General features: G+C 35.8%; 1 protein-coding gene and 1 long non-coding RNA gene across 4 annotated transcripts in view; one reads left to right on the forward strand and one right to left on the reverse strand.

The window, feature by feature from the left end:
• Positions 1-21,873, forward strand: part of tasp1 (taspase, threonine aspartase, 1) — a 47,756-nt gene that overhangs the window by 9,493 nt on the left and 16,390 nt on the right. The window contains exons 8-11 of the mRNA XM_048205436.1: positions 1,893-1,978; positions 7,473-7,646; positions 9,232-9,310; positions 19,892-20,002. Coding sequence (XP_048061393.1) covers positions 1,893-1,978; positions 7,473-7,646; positions 9,232-9,310; positions 19,892-20,002 — 450 coding nt within the window. The remainder of the gene's footprint in view (positions 1-1,892; positions 1,979-7,472; positions 7,647-9,231; positions 9,311-19,891; positions 20,003-21,873) is intronic.
• On the reverse strand, positions 5-17,427 carry LOC125277150. 3 transcript variants are annotated; one of them, XR_007186820.1, is made up of 5 exons: positions 17,109-17,427; positions 16,849-17,006; positions 13,901-14,115; positions 5,004-5,090; positions 5-2,054 (listed from the first exon to the last, which is right to left on the reverse strand). It is a non-coding gene; the product is annotated as an uncharacterized LOC125277150 (long non-coding RNA). The 3 variants fall into 3 exon arrangements; XR_007186819.1 differs by lacking the exon at positions 5-2,054 and having other exon boundaries at positions 4,335-5,090; XR_007186818.1 differs by lacking the exons at positions 5-2,054; positions 5,004-5,090 and having other exon boundaries at positions 13,492-14,115.

Here is a 21,873-nt window from a genome sequence, read left to right on the forward strand (position 1 = left end):
GAGTATCAGACCACCCAGACTCTTCTTTCAGCTGCTTTGACCGCAGTGTTTTTATTAGATTTGTATGTATTAATAAAGATTAGGACACGTCTTTGGATTACTGAAGATTGTGAACCACATAATCACTCTTATTGGTGAAAGAAGCTAAAAAGTTCAATTAGAAATTGGAAAGTGACTTTAAATCCCGTTATTTTCCATAATTAGGGGAAAACAGGAGGTAAAATGTTAAAAGGCTCATATATTTTCAGTAAATTTCTCTTTTAAGAAACACAGTAGAGGCCGTTTTTAAGTGAAATGAAAGGTCTCAAGTAAGCAACAAGATTCCCTGTTTGGATCTGTAAGGTGTGACTGGCATCCAGATTACTTTAATAGAAGAGCTTGCGGTTTTATTCTCTCATATAATGCAATGAGGTTTTGTTTGAGGCCTGCAGTGGAGTTTTAACCTGTTACACACCACTTTCGCAATGATTTTTATCTGTAATCAGTTATTAGTGTTCATATTATTCTAAATAATGAATTATTACTTTAAAAGAAATTTGTTTATACCATGTCTTTATACTAGTGAGACATTTGCTAGTGTGTGTGGCATTTAGCACTTTTAAAAATAAAAGTGCTAAATGTAAATGAAACGTTATTGTTGCATTGCATTTCCAGATAATGACTGAAACTTGATTGCTGCAGGAGGACAGTGGTTGCGTAGTGAGGTATATATGGAGGAACGAACTTCTCAAGGATAGAAATTGATTTAGACTGAAACTGGAATTTATTTTTGCACAATAATGTTTTTTTCTAAACTTAAGTTCAACCCGAACCTTTTAATTTTATGCTATCTATTTTGGTTTTGTGTTCATTTTATACTTGAATGTATAAGATTAAGGTTTTAAAAACTCTGCCATTGACGTAATTGTTCAGCATTCAAATTGTGACCAGCAGCAATGATGTAATTCTTTTAGACTCTAGTTTCCATGCTGAATTGTGATCGTCCGTATTCATTCTATATATTTTACCATTTAGCTGCATGTTGGTTATTGAGTGAAACCGAAAGGCAAACAAGACTCTCACTAGTTGTCAGTGGCATTTACAAAGTGGCTCTGATGCAGCATTTTATTTCAACAGTGCCTTGAAAGCACTTGTATTTCTTTCAGGGAATGAGAATTTAGCCTAGTTCTTATTGTCCTTTAACTGAATTCCCCCAGGTTATTTACAGTTTTATTGAAGTATACTAGATGAGGAATCTGTTATTGAGGTTTTTACCAAAACCACTGCCTTTTATCTCAGTTGTAAGTCTTGACAGTCACACGTAATAATTTCATTGATTAATGATTGGCAAGAAGGCATGTGATCTCATCTGTTGGAGTATTTTTAAGCCATTGACCAAGTGTTATTTTTACCAGCCCTAATTGCATTCCATTAAATTCTGCAAAATGACTTAATTGTGCCCATTTCTTTGATTAAGAGATTTTCACAGGAGTGGAATGCAGTGTTTGGTAAACAATGGCTTCTATACTTTAATAGAGGGCCCCATGCCGTGTGTCAGACAGAGATAGAGTGTGTGTTGTCAGTGTTGGAAATGATCTGATGCCAAAACCATGACCTCACTCCAACACATGTCCCATTATTTAGGGAGACTTTGAGGATTTCAACCACATTTCCACCAATAGACTGATTTATTGTGAGAATAAAGGCTCCCCCGCCAAACACACACCCTTTGCTGCAATATATTATCATGAAAAATAATACTAATAATCTAAGCAATAAGGCCACGGGAGCAAAACATTTGTCAGCATTTAGTGGGTCTTACACACAAAGTTTTTTTTTAATTTTTTATTGGAAGTCAAAGCAGTGGAGTAAAATCTATTATTGACTGTCATGCCTTTTTCAACACATTACAGAGTTCAGTTTGTCAGGCTACAAGAGGAACAAGAGGAAGATGGAGCTGGCAGAGCAGGTTGAGACGAAGAGGAGAAAACAATCTCATGTGAGTGAATGTCCAAAATGATTGAGTCACTGCTCTCATTTTCTACTCATGTTGTACAATGACATCCCATCCAGCCCTGGACCACAAAACCAGTCATAAGTCACACAGGTATACACTGCGTTCGAAATTATTATGCAAGAGACAAATCAGTAAGATTTCTGTACAATAAACATTCAGATTTTAGTTTTTCTAAGAAAATGTTTGTTCGTTTATTTATCCATGTCTTTTTAGATAACTGGTATCCATCTCAGACAAAATAATTTGCCAGATCTATGGAAACTCTACTTAGAGGTTGTTCCACATTATTAAGCAAGTCACAGTTCTCATGCAATATGGCGAGGAAGAAAGATCTTTCTGAAGATGAAAAGCATAAAATGGTGCAATGTTGTGCAAAAGGCATGAAAACAACTAATATTGTGTGAAACTGAATGGAGATTATCAAATTATCATAAGATTTGTGAGTGATTTAGAGCACAGCAGAACTCGGTCAGATAAAGGCTTATTGAGGAAAGTTCCTGTCAAAAAAATTAATTGTATTAAAAAGGCAGCTATAAAAAAGCCAGTGTTGAGCAGCAAACAGGTATTTGAAGCTGCTGGTGTCTCTGGAGTCTCAAGAAGTTTTCCATGCAGGCTGGCAGTTGTGCTTAAAGATGCATGCCACTCCAAACCAAACCTCACAAAGAGAAACATTTACAGTGGGTTTAGTAATACATAAGGACTCATTTTTAAATAGTTTTATTCACTGACTAATGCCGTATGGATGGTCTAAATGGATGGATTTCTGGATGGTTGGTGAATGGCCACCACGTTCCAACAAGACTGCGACGTCAGCAAGGAGCTGGTGGGTGATGATTTGGGCTGGAATACTGGGAAGTGAGATGGAGGGTATTTAAATGACTTTTGCAAGATATGTGGAGTTCATAACTGGCCATTTTCAGCTATGGTATAAAAAGGAGGATAGTGCATAGTACAATGCACTATTGTACAATGCACTATGCACTATGCACTATCCCATGCTGCAAAAAAACACCACAGCAATAAAACTGTTTGAAAATGTATTTCTACACCCACTGTAAATGTTTCTCTTTGTGAGGTTTGGTTAGTGGTGTCTAAAATGCATCTTTACACACAACTGCCAGCCTGCATGGAGAGCTTCTTGAGACTCCAGAGACACCAGCAGCTTCAAATACCTGTTTGCTGCTCAACACTGGCTTTTTTTATAGCTGCCCTTTTTAATACAATACATTTTTTTGATAGGAACTTTCATTAATAAGCCTTTATCTGACCGAGTTCTGCTGTGCTCTAAATCACTCACAAATCTTAAGATAATTCGATAATCTCCATTCAGTTTTACACAATATTAGTTGTTTTCATGCCTTTTGCACAACATTGCACCATTTCATGCTTTTCATCTTCAGAAAGATCTTTCTTCCTCCCCATATTGCATGAGAACTGTGACTTGCTTAATAATGTGGAACAACCTCTAAGTAGGGTTTCCATAGATCTGGAAAAGTATTTTGTCTGAGATTGATACCAGTTATCTAAATAGACATGGATAAATAAACAAACAAACATTTTCTTAGAAAAACTAAAATCTCAATGTTTATTGTACAGAAATCTTACTGATATGTCAATTGCATAATAATTTGGAACGCAGTGTACTTGTAGCAATAGCCAACAATACATTGTATTGGTCAAAACTGTCGATTTTTCTTTTATGCCAAAAATCATTAGGATATTATATTAGTAAAGATCATGTTCCATGAAGATATTTTGTAAATTTCCTACTGTAAATATATCAAAAATGTATTTTTGTGAGTGGATATGCGTTGCTAAGGACTTCATTTGGACAGCTTTAAAGGCGATTTTCTCAATAATTAATTTTTTTTTTGCACCCTCAGATTCCAGATTTTCAAATAGTTATATCTCGGCCAAATATTGTCCTATCCTAACAAATTATCCTAACATAATTATTATTGTTTATTCAGCTTTCAGATAATGTATAAATCTCAATTTCATAAAATAGACCCTTATGGTTTTATGGTCCAGGCTCACATATGTGCACAAAACCAAACTATTTACATTGTTAATAGTAATATAAATGTAATAATTGAAATAATAATAAATACTATAATATTATAATATAATATTATTATTATTATTATTAACCAAAATATATTATACCATTTTTAATATAAATATATTTAATATAATTATTATATTAACAACTAAATGCTATAATATTCATTGTTATTATTATTATTATTATTATTATAAAAAATATTTTTTTAAAATTATAAAAATGTTTATATTCTATATTAATTTAATTATTATATTAATAGTTATACTTACCTGGAATAAATTATGCAGTTGTCATATGGACAAAAATATTAATTTTGAACCCTGTGATTAACACTGATTTAAAATCAGGTAGCATTTGTCTTATCACACTAAATACAAAACCTCAGCATGACATTAATCAATCACGTCTATATTTTATATTTAATATACCTTTATGTGGAGAGGACCAATGAAATTTCAGTGTGGGCGGGGCTACTCAGCCTGACTTCAGAAATGGAAACCAAGCTGCCGTCAAAATGTCATATCCTTTGTCGGTCTGGATCAGACTCAATTTTAGGAGTTTCTTTTTTGAGTTTTTTTAATAAAAGGGATAACTTTTAACATTCAGGATATGCTGTAGATTTTTGACATATGCGCTCTTTAAACTCAGATTAAAAAAAGACTAAATATGCAAGTTTCTCCTATAAATGCTCCATGATCTATAGGTTTCCACCCTCCCATTCAGTTCAACACATTTAATTAGGCCTAAACACAGTGCAGCGGAGGCATTTGCTCTGACGTTATTACTCGACTGATAACAGGATCTGCATCTGTTCAGTCCTCTAATTCAAAACCACCACATATACCCAGAGGAGGAAACCCATTGGGTAATGACGACCTTGAAAGGGGGGTGTGGAGACCTCAATTACTCACAATCACAGGAAACGCACATACGTATACTTACTGCACTGCTGACATGGCACTGCACACAAGGAATTTGACTTGGGCGACACAGTTCTCTGATGCTCTTTTGTAGCTTCTTGTCACTGACCTGAAAAGCATGAGTTCACCAGGTAGACATGAAAATGTTAACTTTGATCTTTTTATCCATTTACTTAATTAATAATTATAATTAATTTGCGGACCATTTATGTCTCATTTTAAAGAAACAAAAATCACATGTTTATGTCTTTGTGATTGAGGCCTCATGAATGTTGTAGGAGTTTGAAGACAATCGCAGATGCGATATGAGACCATCGTGCTTCAGCGCCACCTCCGTCCTGCCGTCCAATCTCCCGCGCCCACATCTTGAAGTTATTTCACCGAATTATTTCCTGTAATGTGCTTGAACATGTTAGCGTCTCTCCTACTTTTTTGGTACATTTTCAAGGAAGTGATTTGACAGGTACACATGGAATGCAGGTGTCAAGGGAAAATGGCTTCCAGCACAGATCCATCCGTGATGTGACGCTTGTGTGGTCCCAATGAGAAAGCGAAACGTGGGTCACTCGTGGGTCATTAGTTGCAAATTACAGTGTCTGAAAATGTGGGCGAAGTGTTATTCGTCGGGAAAGACAAATAAGTCGCAGTCTAACTTGGTTCGGGATATGTGGTATTTGTGTTCGGAGTTCGAACCTTGTACGGTTTGTTTTAAAGATAGCATCAGTTTGAAGTGAGTGATCGCTGTTGGCTCTTTCTGCATGAATGATCTGTGCCTCTGGGATGCCACATAGTCTTTCTTCCTTCAGTTCAGCTCAGTGAAGACTTTTCTCCAGAGCTATGCATTAAATGGTCATTAAGATAACAACACATCCCCCATTCTCCTCTCAAGTGGCCTGTGGTTCGTTTGATTTTATAAGTGCCATATTTATTGTTTTACTGGGGGTGTAATGCATTTGTATAGCATGGATGGCTTGGGGTCTAGGGGTTCTCGCTTAAGTTTAATGCATTTAACGTGCTTCTCAGAATTAAGATGTTTCGTAACTTCTTTTGTGAGTGAGTGGGTGCACTTGTGCTTTAAAGAAATATGACTTTCCCACAGTTGTGGGAAACTTGGGAATATTGGGAATATATAAACTTGGGAGTTTTCAAGTGTTTTTGAAACAAAAAAGTAATTGCTGGATTTGCAGAAGTTTGCAAGGTTCATGGCAACTTTTGTGTCTTAGAATAGTTTTGCACGGCCAGGCATTATCGTGGGGTGAAAGGCAAGGTGCTTAATAACATTTGGGGGTTAATTAAATCAGTTTGAGACATAAATCCCAGAAGCCCAGGCTTAGTGCCGCCCATGTTTCCGTACCTGGAAATGTCATTAAATTAAGTGAGGTCTTAATTTTAAAAGTATTGTTAAACAATCAATTAATTTTTTTAAATATATTATTAAAAAATGGTACATGAGATATACATTAGAATCTGCTTGAAAAGTCTCCAAAAAACTAATCATGAGCAACTGGGAATTCATCAGTGAAAAAGTATGAAAAACCCAGAGAACAATTTTTATTTTTTTACAGAAAAAGTTGGAAACATTTTAACTTCTCTCATAAAGCTGATTAAAGATTTTTACCAACTTGCTTTCATGACACAACAAAATAGAGACAGAATCTTTTTTATTAAGACATAAAGGTTATACAAACAGCTACCCATAAAGGAGAGGAAAATTGATGCTCCCCTTTGGAAAGGTCTGGGAGCAGATGTTGTACTGAAGTTGATTTTATCAGATTTATCGCTGATGGTGAGATCAATAATAATAACATTCTGTTTTAGCCTGTTCGCTCATATTTTAGAAAGTTATTGCATGTAATAATTAGCCAAGGTCTGAAGATCCATGGCCTAGTAATGACACTCTGTTCATGGGAAGATGGAATTATAAATTATAAGTCATCACGTCCCCTTCCACAGTTTCCCAGGATCAGCCAATTTGTCAAGCGGCTCCATGACTCTTTCAGTCCACATCAACTTTCTTTCCAAAGTACACAGCAATCAGCAAATGAAAACAGTCCTTTAAAAATGGCCACTTTACTCATTATAAATGAGAGCATGAGGATCATTTTTCAGATGCTGATATGTAATTGGACTTTATTTGCTCAAGCTAGATAGCTGCTACGTGTATTTCAGTTCCCCAGTTTGACAAAGTTCAAGTTTGGTTATGGTAGCCAGCTGGGTCTGAAAGCCTACTTCATAGACCAAAAAAAAAAAAAAAAAAGCAATGTTCAGTGCGTTTCAATCTAGTATTAATCTTGGCTTTGGAAATGTGTCTTTTTTGAAGTTGCCAGTAACCACAGCCTCTTTGTTCCTCTTTTTTTGGCCTATAGTTTAGCATGACAATGCATTAACAAAGCATTTTATTTTTGATTTCAGGATGTTAGACTGGAGAAAAGTGCTGTTTATTATCTGTGTGCGATAGGAAATTCTAATTGAATGGCAATTGTGTGCGCAGGAGAACGATTTTGGCTGCTTGGAGCCAGTAGGAGACATCATGGTGGAAGGTGAGGAGAATAACTCGGCCTGTCTGGATACAGTTGGTGCGGTCGTAGTGGATCGGGAAGGAAATGTGGCGGCTGCGGTATCCAGCGGAGGGCTGGCCATGAAACACCCGGGTCGGGTTGGACAGGTGACCTTTCTTTTTCTCTGGAGTCTGATCATATTTCATTTGACCATCATGCTGGATATTAAATAAAATAGCATGGTGTTTATGTAGCATATTTTTAGCTCTTTATTTATAAGAGGGACTTTTCATAAAAGGGTTCATTCACTCAAAAATTTACTCACCCTCAAGCCATCCTAGGTGTATATGACTTTCTTCTTTCAGTCAAACATAATCGTGTTTATATTAAAAAATATATGAGCTCTTCCAAACTTTATAATGGGAGTGAATAGTAACCAATAATTTGAAGCCCAAAAAAGCACATCCATCCATCATAAAAGTAATCCATTTGGCTCCAGGGGGTTAATAAATGCCTTCTGAAGTGAAGTGGTGTGTTATTGTAAGAAAAATATCCATATTTATAACTTTATAAACTAGAATCACTGGCTTACGTACACAAGTTGTTTCCGGCGGAATAGTGAACTTTGACCTGATGCATATGCACAGAAGCTCAGAGGATAGAGTAAAACAAAACACCAGCCACGAATTAGAAGTCTTAAACAATAATTTTTAAAGAGAAACGTGATTATAGTCTTTAAAGTTATAAATAGGGATATTTTTCAAAAACGCATCGATTTTTTTCAGAAGGCCTTTATTAACCCCCTGGAGCCATATGGATTACGTTTATGATGGATGGATGTGCTTTTTTTGGGCTTCAAAATTTTGGTTACTATTCACTCCCACTGTTAAGCTTGGAAGAGCCAGAATATAACTCCGATTGTGTTTGGCTGAAAGAAGAAAGTCATATACACCTAGGATGGATCAATAATAATAACATTCTGTTTTAGCCTGTTCGCTCATATTTTAGAAAGTTATTGCATGTAATAATTAGCCAAGGTGTGAAGATCCATGGCCTAGTAATGACACTCTGTTCATGGGAAGATGGAATTATAAATTATAAGTCATCACGTCCCCTTCCGCAGTTTCCCAGGAAGTCATATACACCTAGGATGGCTTGAGGGTGAGTAAATTATGAGATAATTTTCATTTTTGGCCATTTTCAGGCCTGTTCACTCTGAGCACAAATTTTTAGCACAACATGATGCACCATTACACTACTGTTCAAAAGTTTGCTTATGATCTTATTTTTAAGGCTGCATTTATTTGATCAAACATACAGTAAAAAGAGTAATATTGTAAAATATTAAATTGAAGATAATTGTTTTATATTGTAATATGCTGATTTTGTGCTTGAAGATTTTTTTTTTTATTATTATTATCAATTTGAAAACAGTTTTTGTGGAAAGCATGATACCTTTTTCAGGATTTTTTGATGAATAGAAAGTTCAAAAGAACTAGTAATATTATTGGAATAGTACTTTTTCTAACAATGTAAAAGTCTTTACTGTCACTTGTGATCAATTTAATGCACCTTTGCTGAATAAAATTATTTCTTTAAAAAAAAAAATTAGATAATTTCACAGTGTAGGTTATAAGTGCTTTATAAACAGGTTAGATGTGTAATCATAAACTTTATTTAATTTGTTTAACATGACTGCAGCTGACATATTCTTATTCAACATATTTTTCTTCAAATCTTTCTGTGTCTCAGGCTGCTCACTATGGGTGTGGCTGCTGGGCTGAAAACGCCCGAGACGTCAGCCTTTACTCTACAGCTGTGAGTACCTCAGGTATCAAACACACCAGAGTCATATTAGTGTGACATTACTGTACATTTACTGCTTTTTGACAGGCTTTGCAAGGGTTCAGTTGGTCACTTTTAGGTCACTATTTAAGAAATCTGTGCACAAATACAGTTGATAAAAATATCTCATTTGTAGCGAGAAACTGTACTGCATGAAACATTTGAAACATGTAGTAAAAACTCATATCAATCAAGCTGTCATTTTCGATTCATTCTTTGGCCCTGATATGGATGTCAATCCTTCCCTCTAACATCTTATTGTCATTAGCCAGTGGCTTAGTAGGGACATATTTCAAGAGCAAAAAAAGAGCTTTTCTGCTTTACTTGGGATTCCTGCCGTGAGCGGGCCCCAAGGCCGCGCACTTGATGTTTTAAACTAATGCTTTCTGTCACATGAATAAAACAAGCTTTTCTTCCTTATATTGCCTGTGCCCTAGTCAATAGGCCACAGACATTATTCACATCCCCATACAACACATACAAGCGTGCGTGACCATTGTGCCCATAGAGGATGTCTGGATTTCTTAAAGCAGTAATGATAAAAGACAGATTGTTATTCATGGCTAGACATGGAAGAGGACAAGATGATTATGTTTGAATAGATGCTATAGGAGCTATTCTCTTCAGGTCAGGATAAAAGTAAAGAAGAAATCAGTGTTTGGGTGTATACATCACATCACAACACATCATTCCTTTCATGTATGTACAATATGTGACCCTGGACCACAAAAAGTCGCACGGGTATATTTGTAGCAATAGCCAACATTACATTGTATGGGTCAAAATTATCGATTTTTTTTTATGCCAAAAATCATTGGGATATTAAGTAGAGATCATGCTCCATGAAGATATTTTGTGAATTTCCTACCGTAAATATATATAAAAAAATATATATTTTTGTGAGTGGATATACATTGCTAAGGACTTCATTTGGACAAATTTAAAGGCAATTTTCTCAATATTTTTATTTTTATTTTTATTTATTTATTTTTTTTGGCACCCTTAGATTCAACAAACCATACATCAATGAAAAGCTTTATCGAACTTTCAGATTATATATATATATATATATATATATATATATATATATATATATATATATATATATATATAAAACCATATAATATATAAATTTTTCAAAATGTATATATTTTATTTATATATATATATAATATAAAAATATATACATTTCGAAAAATGGACCCTTATGACTGGTTTTGTGGTCCAGGGTCACATATATGGTTTTTGGATATGAATATTCTTTTATCGACTAATGGCAAGATTCGGTCAGACATGCTTTGGCTTCTTTGCTGATTGGGCAGGAGTGAACGGTAAAGTTGATGAAGATTTATTATGAATTAAAATTTGTGCCTAAATTATATTACATAAAATACAACTGTCAGTACAGCTGTTTTTAACATTGATAATAATAAGAAATATTCCCTGAGCTTCAAATCAGCATATTAAAATGATTTCTGAAGAATCATGTGACATTGAAGACTGGAGTAATGATGCTGAAAATTTAGTTTGTTTTAAAATGGATTTAAAAAGAATGCAGTTAATTTAAATTATAATAATATTTAACAATTTTACTGTTTTTACTGTATTTTTTGTTCAAATAAATTCTGCCTTTGTGAACATAAGAGACTTATGTCTTACCAACCCCAAACATTTTAACAGTAGTGTATATAAATGTATTGTAATATTGTTATATTAACTGTCTGTTATTTGGGAGCAGGTAGAGGGCTGAATTATGTGTGCACATACCTGATATCCATAGTGAGTGCATTGTGCATTATGTTGATGTTCCGTTTAATTTATCCCCCTTTTAATTTAATTTATCTCCTCTATCCAGTGCAATAAATTTGCACATACTTTAACAACCACGACATGGTGCATAACTGCACCTGTAACTTTATTATAATATTTCACAAGGCAGCGACATTGCTTTAACAACCAGACACCTTGTAAAAAGCTCTACTTGGCTTTGAATTGTCGAACTGTAGCCTCTGTTAATATTCTTCCCCGTGCCATAATCACTTGCACAACTTTTAAAGAGTGTTACATTAAGATGAAGGCCATATTTCATTTCTTTTTCTTCATCCTTTGTTCTGCGGCACCCTTGTGTGAAAGCACCTTTGGCCTGGCCTGATCCTTGCAGTGAACACACACCTGGTTCATTGGAGAGAGACTGTGATTCATTCAAGCTTGGCATGTTGCACAGGGGTGCAGCATGTATGATTTCCTCTGGTTAACAAATATATTATATATAAATATATATTGCAGCAGGCCGGTCGCCAAAGGGGGGCGTTTCCCCCCAGATGACACAACATGCCCCCCTAATCGTATGGTCATTCAGCAAATTTATGATTGAGAGTAAAAACCTTATTTCTGTGGGTTTGGCCATTCATATTCCATAACAAAGCATCTTGTTTACAATGTGTTTTTGCACCGTTGAGCAATGTAGCCAATCACAAACATATCTGTTGATTTCTTGAATCCAATGACCAATCAGAGGTGTTTAAGTTTGCATTGCCATTTTGAGCGCTGAGTGGATTCTGAGATTTGCACGCTTATATACTTTCATTATAACAAACAATTACTTAAGAGATTCATTGCGGAGTCAGCTTTATTTATTGTAACAGAACTGCTTGAGATTGCGATGAAATAAGATGAGTGACAGCTTTTTAGTGATTATAAAGGGAGTGTTCTTTGTGCGCTTTCTGAGATGCCAAATCTGTTAAAATTAACAGTGGTTTGTGAATGCAGATGATTTATTGACAAATAATTTATCAGCAGTGTTTATGACTTTCACCGATGGTTCACCCTCCACCTATGATCCGAAAATTTAATATTTAATGCATTATTACACAAAACAGAACTTGAAACATAATTAGGCTATATTTATAAATGACTATCACTCGGAGAACCGCCGCCTTCAACTATTTTAATGGTGTGTGTAATGGTCTTTGTTACACATCAATATGCTACAGATGTACATATTTTATTGCTATTAGTTATGTATTTTTTTATCGTTGTGTTGTCGGAGGAATTGAAATTTTTTTTGTGTGCCTCATGTTTACAAAATATATAGGCATAATGCAAAAGGGTTTGGTGTAGTTTGTAGGTGGTCTGTCTTGTTTTTTTGTGTGTGTTAATATAGAACTTGGTCTGTTTCGGTAATAATACGGGATGTTATTGTTTGGTGAAAGTGTTTCTCGGATCATAAAAATGTGTGCCCCCCTATGAAAATGAAATTCTATATTTTTAGGACAAATTAATCATGCCTTACCCCCAAAGTGTTTTTTGTTCTTTCTATTATTCTTAATGCCAATATCTTCTTATCACCATAATAAAGTACATTTTAAAGGTGCCCTAGAACCAGTTTCTACAAGATGTAATATAAGTCTAAGGTGTCCCCTGAATGTGTCTGTGAAGTTTCAGCTCAAAATACCCCATAGATTTTTTTTAATTAATTTTTTTAACTGCCTATTTTGGGGCATCATTAACTATGCACCGATTCAGGCTGCAGCCCCTTTAAATCGCGCACTCCCTGCCCCCCGAGCTTGTGACTATAATACAGTGCATTTACAAAGTTCACACAGCTAATATAACCCTCAAATGGATCTTTACAAGATGTTCGTCATGCATACTGCATGCATGCGTCGGATCATGTAAGTATAGTATTTATTTGGATGTTTACATTTGATTCTGAATGAGTTTGATAGTGCTCCGTGGCTAAAGCTAACATTACACACTGTTGGAGAGATTTATAAAGAATGAAGTTGTGTTTATGCATTATACAGACTGCGAGTGTTTAAAAATGAAAATAGCGACGGCTCTTGTCTCCGTGAATACGGTAAGAAACGATGGTAACTTTAACCACATTTAACAGTACATTAGCAACATGCTAACGAAACATTTATAAAGACAATTCACAAATATCACTAAAAATATCATGTAATCATGGATCATGTCAGTTATTATTGCTCCGTCTGCCATTTTTCGCTGTTGTCCTTGCTTGCTTACCTAGTCTGATGATTCAGCTGTGTACAGATCCATACATTAATACTGGCTGCCCTTGTGTAATGCCTTGAACATGGGCTGGCGTATGCAAATATTGGGGGCGTACATATTAATGATCCCGACTGTTACGTAACAGTCGGTGTTATGTTGAGATTCGCCTGTTTTTTGGACGTCTTTTAAACAAATGAGATTTACACAAGAAGGAGGAAGCAATGGAGTTTGAGACTCACTGGATGTCATTTCCATGTACTGAACTCTTGTTAAGAATTCAGGGGAAAATTTTTGTTGTGAATATGAAACCATTATGCAACAAATCTTAATGGCATTAAAAAAATGTCATTATGTAATATTCAGTTTCTCTTTTTTTTTTTTTCTTGATTTAGATGAGAAATATTACCCAGACATGTTCTCAATGGCTTTTGTGAGATATACCCTATTGCTTGATTCAACAGGTCTGAAATATTACAAGCACTGTTTTACATGTGTGCTCCCTGTTGAATTTTTTACTTTATAATCACACAAACTCATGTGCAACAGGCACGGAACTTACATTGTGTTTTGTGCCTCTTTGTTTTTGATCGTCCGCCATTCTGAAAACAAAAGCAGAATCACACATTTTATCACCTTCTCCCCCCATGGCTGTTTCAGCATGAATTTCTCTTTCATCCTCCTCAAAATTGAAAACTCATGGCAGCGAGGACAGGCCGTTCGAGTGTGCGCTCCAGCGGTGCACCTGCTTTTCATTTCCCAACTTAAAAGGCGTTCCTATCAAAAGGAGGAGAAAAACAATCATTCTGGCTTCATACTGACACAAAGAGCTCGTTTTCTCCCAGGTCAATCCTGTTAGTCTCTGCAGCGCTCGTTGCGGTTTCGCTGAGGGCGGAAGGCAAGTCGGTGTTGATTTCTTTCGCCATGTTTGCCCGTTTCATGCCATCTCTGGTTTGTTGTGTTTTATTTACTTTCCACTGGAAATTGAGTTTGCACTATCATGGCACTGTTTGCTTGTTAAATTAACTGTTAACTTGTGGTATTTTTGCCAGTAACATCCATTTCTCAAGAGAGAACAAGAGGGTTTACGGTAACTTGAAAATAGTGAGCCAACAGTGGAGCCAGTTGTTCGTTCATTCTTTTGTTAAAACAACAAAAAAGAAGAAAAGAAAAGAAATTAGCATCTAATTGTCATGGCAACAAACTCGCACAGAGTTTTGTTGTAGTTACCTGGTATTTTACGAGGCCCACGTTTGTGTTTACAGAAACAACATGCCTATTTTCTTAAGGCTTTATGGTTTCTTAGGCTTGAGCGGCTGCCAGACATTTCATGTTCAAGGCATTTCTTTACACTCCCTCCCTTTTGAAAACTGACTGCTGTTTGCCTTTAAAAGGCAAATGACTGTGACTGTCTTTAGTGTCTTGACAGTGAGATGAACTATTTTTATGTTTTACATTTAACTTAGTTCTTGTGGGGACACCTAACTTGCCAAACAAATATATGTGTATATAAATACATTTAAAAATGTATTATATATATTTATACTACGGGGCTGTTGAATGCTCGAATCTGATTAGTTGACCAACGTTCTAAGGTGTGCAATTATTTTCAGAGAAACGCACGGCTAAAGTAGTTCTAGGCAGGTCTTGACCACATTGCAGTTTCATATCACTTTTCATATCACAATTTCAATAGGTCATACAGCCTACAACTGCAAAAGAAACAAAACCCACAATGACACCAACAAAGCAAATAAATATAAATATAAATATAGTAAACAAAAGGATATAAATGACAAATTATTGTCATGGTTTTTGCCACAAAATGTTTTATTGTGTCCTGAAAGAGCGCACTCTCTCCCACACACTCTCTTTCAGACAAACACATGTACTGTATAGTACGGACACACACTTTCACAGAAGCGTTTTGTCAGCGCTGCTTTGATGAATTAATCAGTAAAAAAGTTTAGCAACTTAAAAGCTACATGGCATTTCTAACCAGCGAGGTAATAACTGTGCGGTTCTTGAGGTATATAAACTTATAGTTTCGCTATTAGGAGAGACAGTGCTGCCGTGTCATTACATGCTTAATTTTTTTTTCTTTAACTTTTCCCCCTGCCCTTAGGTCTGATATAATGACTCACTCTTCTCTTGTGATCAGAAAACAAATGGTGGTCCTCCTCTTCTCCTTGAGTGTTTCAATATCACAGACACTGGAATTTAAAGGTGCCGTAGAATGTGTTTTCAAAAGATGTAATATAAGTCTAAGGTGTCCCCTGAATGTGTCTGTGAAGTTTCAGCTCAAAATACACCATAGATTTTTTTTTAATTCATTTTTTAACTGCCTATTTTGGGGCATCATTAAATATGCACCGATTTAGGCTGCAGCTCCTTTAATTCCTCATGCTCCCTGCCCCCGGAGCTCGCGCTTGCCTTAAACAGTATAAACAAAGTTCACACAGCTAATATAACCCTCAAAACGGATCTTTACAAAGTGTTCGTCTAATCGCGTAAGTACAGTGTTTATTTGGATGTTTACATTTGATTCTGAATGATTTTGAGGCTATGCTCCGTGGCTAACGGCTAATGCTACACTGTTGGAGAGATTTATAAAGAATGAAGTTGTGTTTATGAATTATACAGACTGCAAGTGTTTAATAATGAAAATAATGACAGTCTTGTCTCCGTGAATACAGTAAGAAACAATGATAACTTTAACCACATTTAACAGTACATTAGCAACATGCTAACGAAACATTTAGAAAGACAATTTACAAATATCACTAAAAATATCATGATATCATGGATCATGTCAGTTATTATTGCTCCATCTGCCATTTTTCGCTGTTGTTCTTGCTTGCTTACCTAGTCTGATGATTCAGCTGTGCACAGATCCAGACGTTAATACTGGCTGCCCTTGTCTAATGTTTTGAACATGGGCTGGCATATGCAAATATTGGGGGCGTACATATTAATGATCCCGACTGTTACGTAACAGTCGGTGTTATGTTGACATTCGCCTGTTCTTCGGAGGTCTTTTAAACAAATGAGATTTATATAAGGAGGAGGAAACAATGGTGTTTGAGACTCACTGTATGTCATTTCCATGTACTGAACTTTTGTCATTCAACTATGCCAAGGTAAATTCAATTTTTGATTCTAGGGCACCTTTAACATAATCATGATTTCAATCTATCTATCTATCTATCTATCTATCTATCTATCTATCTATCTATCTATCTATCTATCTATCTATCTATCTATCTATCTATCTATCTATCTATCTATCTATCTATCTATCTGACATAAATGTCAGTTTGCTTAGGCAGCATAAGAGTATTTGTAATATGATAAAACATTACAGTACTATCACATTCAGAGAGGTTTAAATGATTCAATGAAAATATAATTATAGAATACATTTTGGTTATTAAAACAAATGTTCTCATAACATAAAATCCTAATCTTTTTCAAATTATTCAGATTATGTCATCAAACATTTTAACGCACCCTTGATTCCTCTGAAGTGTCCTCCTGGGCTTGAGTTCACCGCACCATGTAAACAAAGTCGGCACGCTTCCCCGTTTCAGTCTATGCAACCCCGTGAGCGAACGAACAATGCAGTCGTGAGTGAAATGTTTGGCGCACACTCTTGTGTTGTCTGTAATCTAATGAGAAAATCTGTAAATTATTTTGATAACGGCCATCCAAAACGTGTGCAACTTGGAAAGCTAGCATTAGATAACTATTTGCTAAGTTATTTCACTTACCTGAAAATGAAGTCCAATATCCCATTTTACTTTCACAATCCACTCACGACAGGCTTTTGAGTCACTCGGAAAGCGATGAAAGGATATATTTTATCACTCTCTTTCCATTGTAGAGCCTGGTACACAACAATATGCCATTGCATTCGCAACTCTCCTGTGATTCAAGGTGATACTTCCGGGTTTCTTCCTACCAGAGCCTGATTTTCGATTTCAAATTGACGGCTACGTGAAATCAGCATAATATAATCAATTTCATCGAGATATCAGTAGCTGTAGGGTATTAGTATCAGTGATACTGGCCTTCATTCATAAAAAGATGCCATTAAACATATTTAAAATATACTGTCTTTTATGTTGTTTTAATTTGGTGTGAAATTATTACATTATACAATATATTAAAAACATATAAAAACGTAAGGGTTTTAATTGCGATTAATCATGATTAATCACAGAAAAAAAATTGTGATTAATCGAGTTTATTTTTTTAATTGATTGACACTACTAGTTATAACATTTTCTTTGATGATGATTAGACATGAATACTCAATTTTAATCAGTACATGATACATTTTTCATATAGGTAGTAGACAATACAAAAGATTTTTTTTTAATTATTCACAAACTTAACTGCTTTTCAGTCTGGCAAATCTGTTTACTGATGGACTATATATTAGGGTTGTTCCGATTCCGATACTAGTATCGGAAATACCACCGATACCACAAACATTTCTGGCATCGGTATCGGCGAGTATTTAAACTCACGTACCGATCCGATACCATTTTCTTAAACAATACCTAGTTGTGCCCGCTATCTTTGCTTAACGCAGCAAATCGGAAATCAATTCTTCTTCGCGGCTCAGAATGCAAACACAGGAAGTTGTGCTGTGTTGCCACAAGCAACCACTGTTTAGAGCAGCGGAGAAGTGAAAACGCGCTAGCAGTATGTCTGCTGTTTGGCAGTATTTCAGACCAGTAAAACGGCGACATGTCTCATATGCAATGCTGCAATTTCGAGTGGCACAAGTATTGGCAACTTTAACACAAATAACTTAATAAAGCATTTGAAGACGCGTCACCCCACGCAACACGATGGTTACATAAAGGCTAATGCTGCGTTCACACCAGACGCGAATGAAGCGATAAGCGCGAGTGATTTATGTTAAGTCAATGCAAAGACGCGAATTGACTCCCTGCGGCGCGATTCGCGTGAATGACGCGGTGTGAATTGAGCGATTCGGGCGTTTGACGCGCTTAAGATGGAGAAGGATGAGGCGTGCCAGCTTCATTCAAACAAAGAGAAATGTTTTCAAAAGACAAATAAAGATAACTGACAGAATTGTCGGGTTTATTGTTCTGGATGACCAGCTGCTGTCAGTCGTCGAAAACGTGAGATTTTTATTTAACAAAATTGTTTCTGGACTTCAAGTTTTAAAGAGATTATTTTCTTATATAGCCTAATTTTATTCCTAGATTTATTTGTTGCACTGTTTTTATAGTTATATTGTAAAACTAATGTACCTTTTACAGTTTACATTTGAAGTTCTTTTTCACTTAAAATAAATAAATAATATAACTGACAAATGTATGTCAGATAATAAAAATAATCTAGTTCACTGTATGTTTTTCTTCTTGTTTTATTAAGGGATAAGTCTGAAGCACACCATAAATAATTCTATCAAATCATACAGGGCTAGTAGTGTGTGTATATATATATATATATATATATATACAGATACACACCCAGGTATCGGATCGGTACTCGGTATCGGCCGATACCCTGAGCTCAGGTATCGGAATCGGTATCGGGAATGGAAAAGGGGTATCGGAACATCTCTACTATATATGCTATACAAATTTGTATACTACTATTTAAAGTTTTGAGGTCAGTAAGGTTTTTTTCAGCAAGGATGCATTAAAGGGTCAGTTCACCCAAAAATGAAAATTTGCTGTTAATTTACTCACCCTCAGGCCATCCAAGATCAATAAATGATTTTTAGCTGAAACCGTGGTCCTTGGTGAATACTTGTGGCTCCTGATAATACATTAAGGTCTTATCAAGCAAAATGATTGGTCTGTGCAAGAAACTGAACATTATTTATAACATTATTACCTGTAATCCACAGCCTAGGAAAATGGTCCTGATGGTGTTCATGACATTCTGGAGCGCAAGCTTTCCTGTTGCATAATGACGTACACTTAAATATACAGTATACTTGGGGTTGGGAGTGGCATCAGAAAATGGTTGAAGTTTCAGGGCCAAGAAAGAATATTTTATGTAACATTGTTCTGCATTATGGAGAAATACTAAACCATAATAATGAGAATTTAAAATGTGAATTAAGCATTAACATTTGCATAAATGTTAACATTTGAGCGAGCGGCCATGTAAAGTGGCTAACGTTAGGCTACTACTTGTTTCAAATGATAAACCATGTTTGAGGTCAAAGAATGATGGGAGAACATTTGGATTTCCTACACAACATATTCACCACATGGACCAGCCGTGTTAATGATCAATTCTTGCGTATTTTTTTTTTTTTCTCGTCGACTAACGTTCAGTCAACTATTAGGGGGCAGACCTATTAATAACATTTTCTGAAATGCCATGAACACAGACAACCAGAACTGGAGCTAACAGTTCCAAACAAGTATTTGTAAATTTACATGCAGTTTTACAGTATACATAATGTCTTATTGGGTTCTTTGTTATGCAATATGTTGTTTTTGTCAAAGAACAATAAATATTGAATTATTGAATGTGGGTCTTGTCTGTATTGTTGCAGGCTCTGGAGAGCACCTGATTCGCACCATGTTGGCCAGAGAGTGCTCTACTGCCATGCAGACTGAAAACGCACACCAGGCCCTACTGGAGGCTATGCAAAACAAATTCATCAGTAAGTGACTCTCAGTGACTTTTTTCCCTCCCTGTTACCCTGTTTATGTTTCTCTCTCTCTTTTAGCAGCCTAGCATCACTTCACCACAGTATATGCGAGTAAGAGCAGCTCTGAGCTAAAACTGAACAACAAAATCATTAACAACTTGCTTGACTGGAAATGAGCGCTACAAAAATTCGGCAGCCGCAACGTTTTTTTCTGTTTGTGGATCAATAACATTCTTTTGAATGTGCTCCACAAGTTTTTGGTTAAATCATATTTCTGTGGCCACAGTTATTTTCAGATGCCATAAATACTCTGTTGACAGTGCATTTGAAGATGTTGCTTGCTTTCATGTTCAGAAGCTTTGCTCGTTTGGTTCCCATTCTGGGCTTGTGAAATTGGGTGACCGCTTGGGTTTCATATTGAATGTAACACACAAAGTACATGTGGGAATATTTGCTGGTTTTGGCCTGTGACCTTTTATAGTTTTGTTGCACGGAAATCTACAAATGTGAGATTTTTATTTTATTTTAGTTTTTAGTTTTATGTGTTCCTGCGAAGCTTAGTTAATGAACATTATATTGACCCTCATAAATCTGCATAAATACCTAAAGCGCAACGTGATCCGATAAGATTCCAGTGACAAGATGCAACCAAATATATCGCAAATCACAGCCAGTCAGAAGAGCTTGTGGTCAGGCTCTCTTTGCAAGCGCACTGCTGTCTCACACTCGCAACAAAATGGAAAAGTAGAGTATTTAATCAAATTATTGAAAGTTAAACTATTTTAACATTATTCAAAATACTGATACAGTCATGGAATAGACCTGTTTGTTCACATATAGTTCAGTTCACAGTTCGAAAGTTCTTATTTCTCAAGATCTGAAATCCATTTTCACTTTAATCATGGCTATTCAAATCACACAAAAATGATATCCAAACCCAAAATCAAACTTAACTACTGTGCAAAACTCACATGAGATAATCATTGAACTGTCATCTGTGACATCCTAGAAAGTGAAACCATTCCAAAAATGGAACCCTTGTTAAAGGGGCTATACTGTATGTAGAATTCAGAAACCCTTGTTATTAGCGACACCAGTGGTCGTTAACTGAACTGCAGCTCATGCTTGCACTCGTGCACACGTAATGTACAACAGACTGAACATGATTCAATGCCCCGATATACTCACTGCTTAGAAGTAAAAAATTGGAAATATCTTTGCAGCGATATACTGTTAACGAACATCCGGACGCCAACATGTGCTGCGTGCTTGCCAAAATAACAAAATAAACACAACAAAAATGACAGCAGTGAGAAAACAGCAGTTAAGAAAGCATCTGATCATAGTGATGTGGATATGTTGCGCAAGCTCTGCAATTCACCGGCATCATGTTGACAAATTAGGTAATTAAAATTACACTGTTATGATAGTTTATAAAGTATAGGCCTGTTTGAGACTGTGTAGACCAGGGGTGCCCAAAAGGTCGATCGCGATCTACCAGTCAATTGCAAAGACAATGCTGGTAGATCGCACACAATTATAATAAATGCTTTTGTTAATTTTTAATAAAAAGAAATATAACGATGCCCTTTCTTATCCTTTTAGTTTCTGTCTGACTTGCATTTGACTAATACATTTTTACCAGGCAAGATTTTTGTTTATTCAGTTGCCATGACAAATAGCCGGAGAACAGAGCGCCGAAGTCGGCTTCCTCCAAATACACACGAAACAAACAGCCGTCTCTGAAGTGAGCGTGCATGTATTGAGCAGACGATTTTCATGAACACATCCACGATCTCTTTCATGTCCTGCATTTTCGCACATAGAGCTTGTTAGTTTATAATACAGTGATAATTAAGGAAGTCAGGAAAAGCAGCATCCTC

This window comes from Megalobrama amblycephala, linkage group LG10 (assembly GCF_018812025.1).
Source record: "Megalobrama amblycephala isolate DHTTF-2021 linkage group LG10, ASM1881202v1, whole genome shotgun sequence".
NCBI lineage: Eukaryota > Metazoa > Chordata > Actinopteri > Cypriniformes > Xenocyprididae > Megalobrama > Megalobrama amblycephala.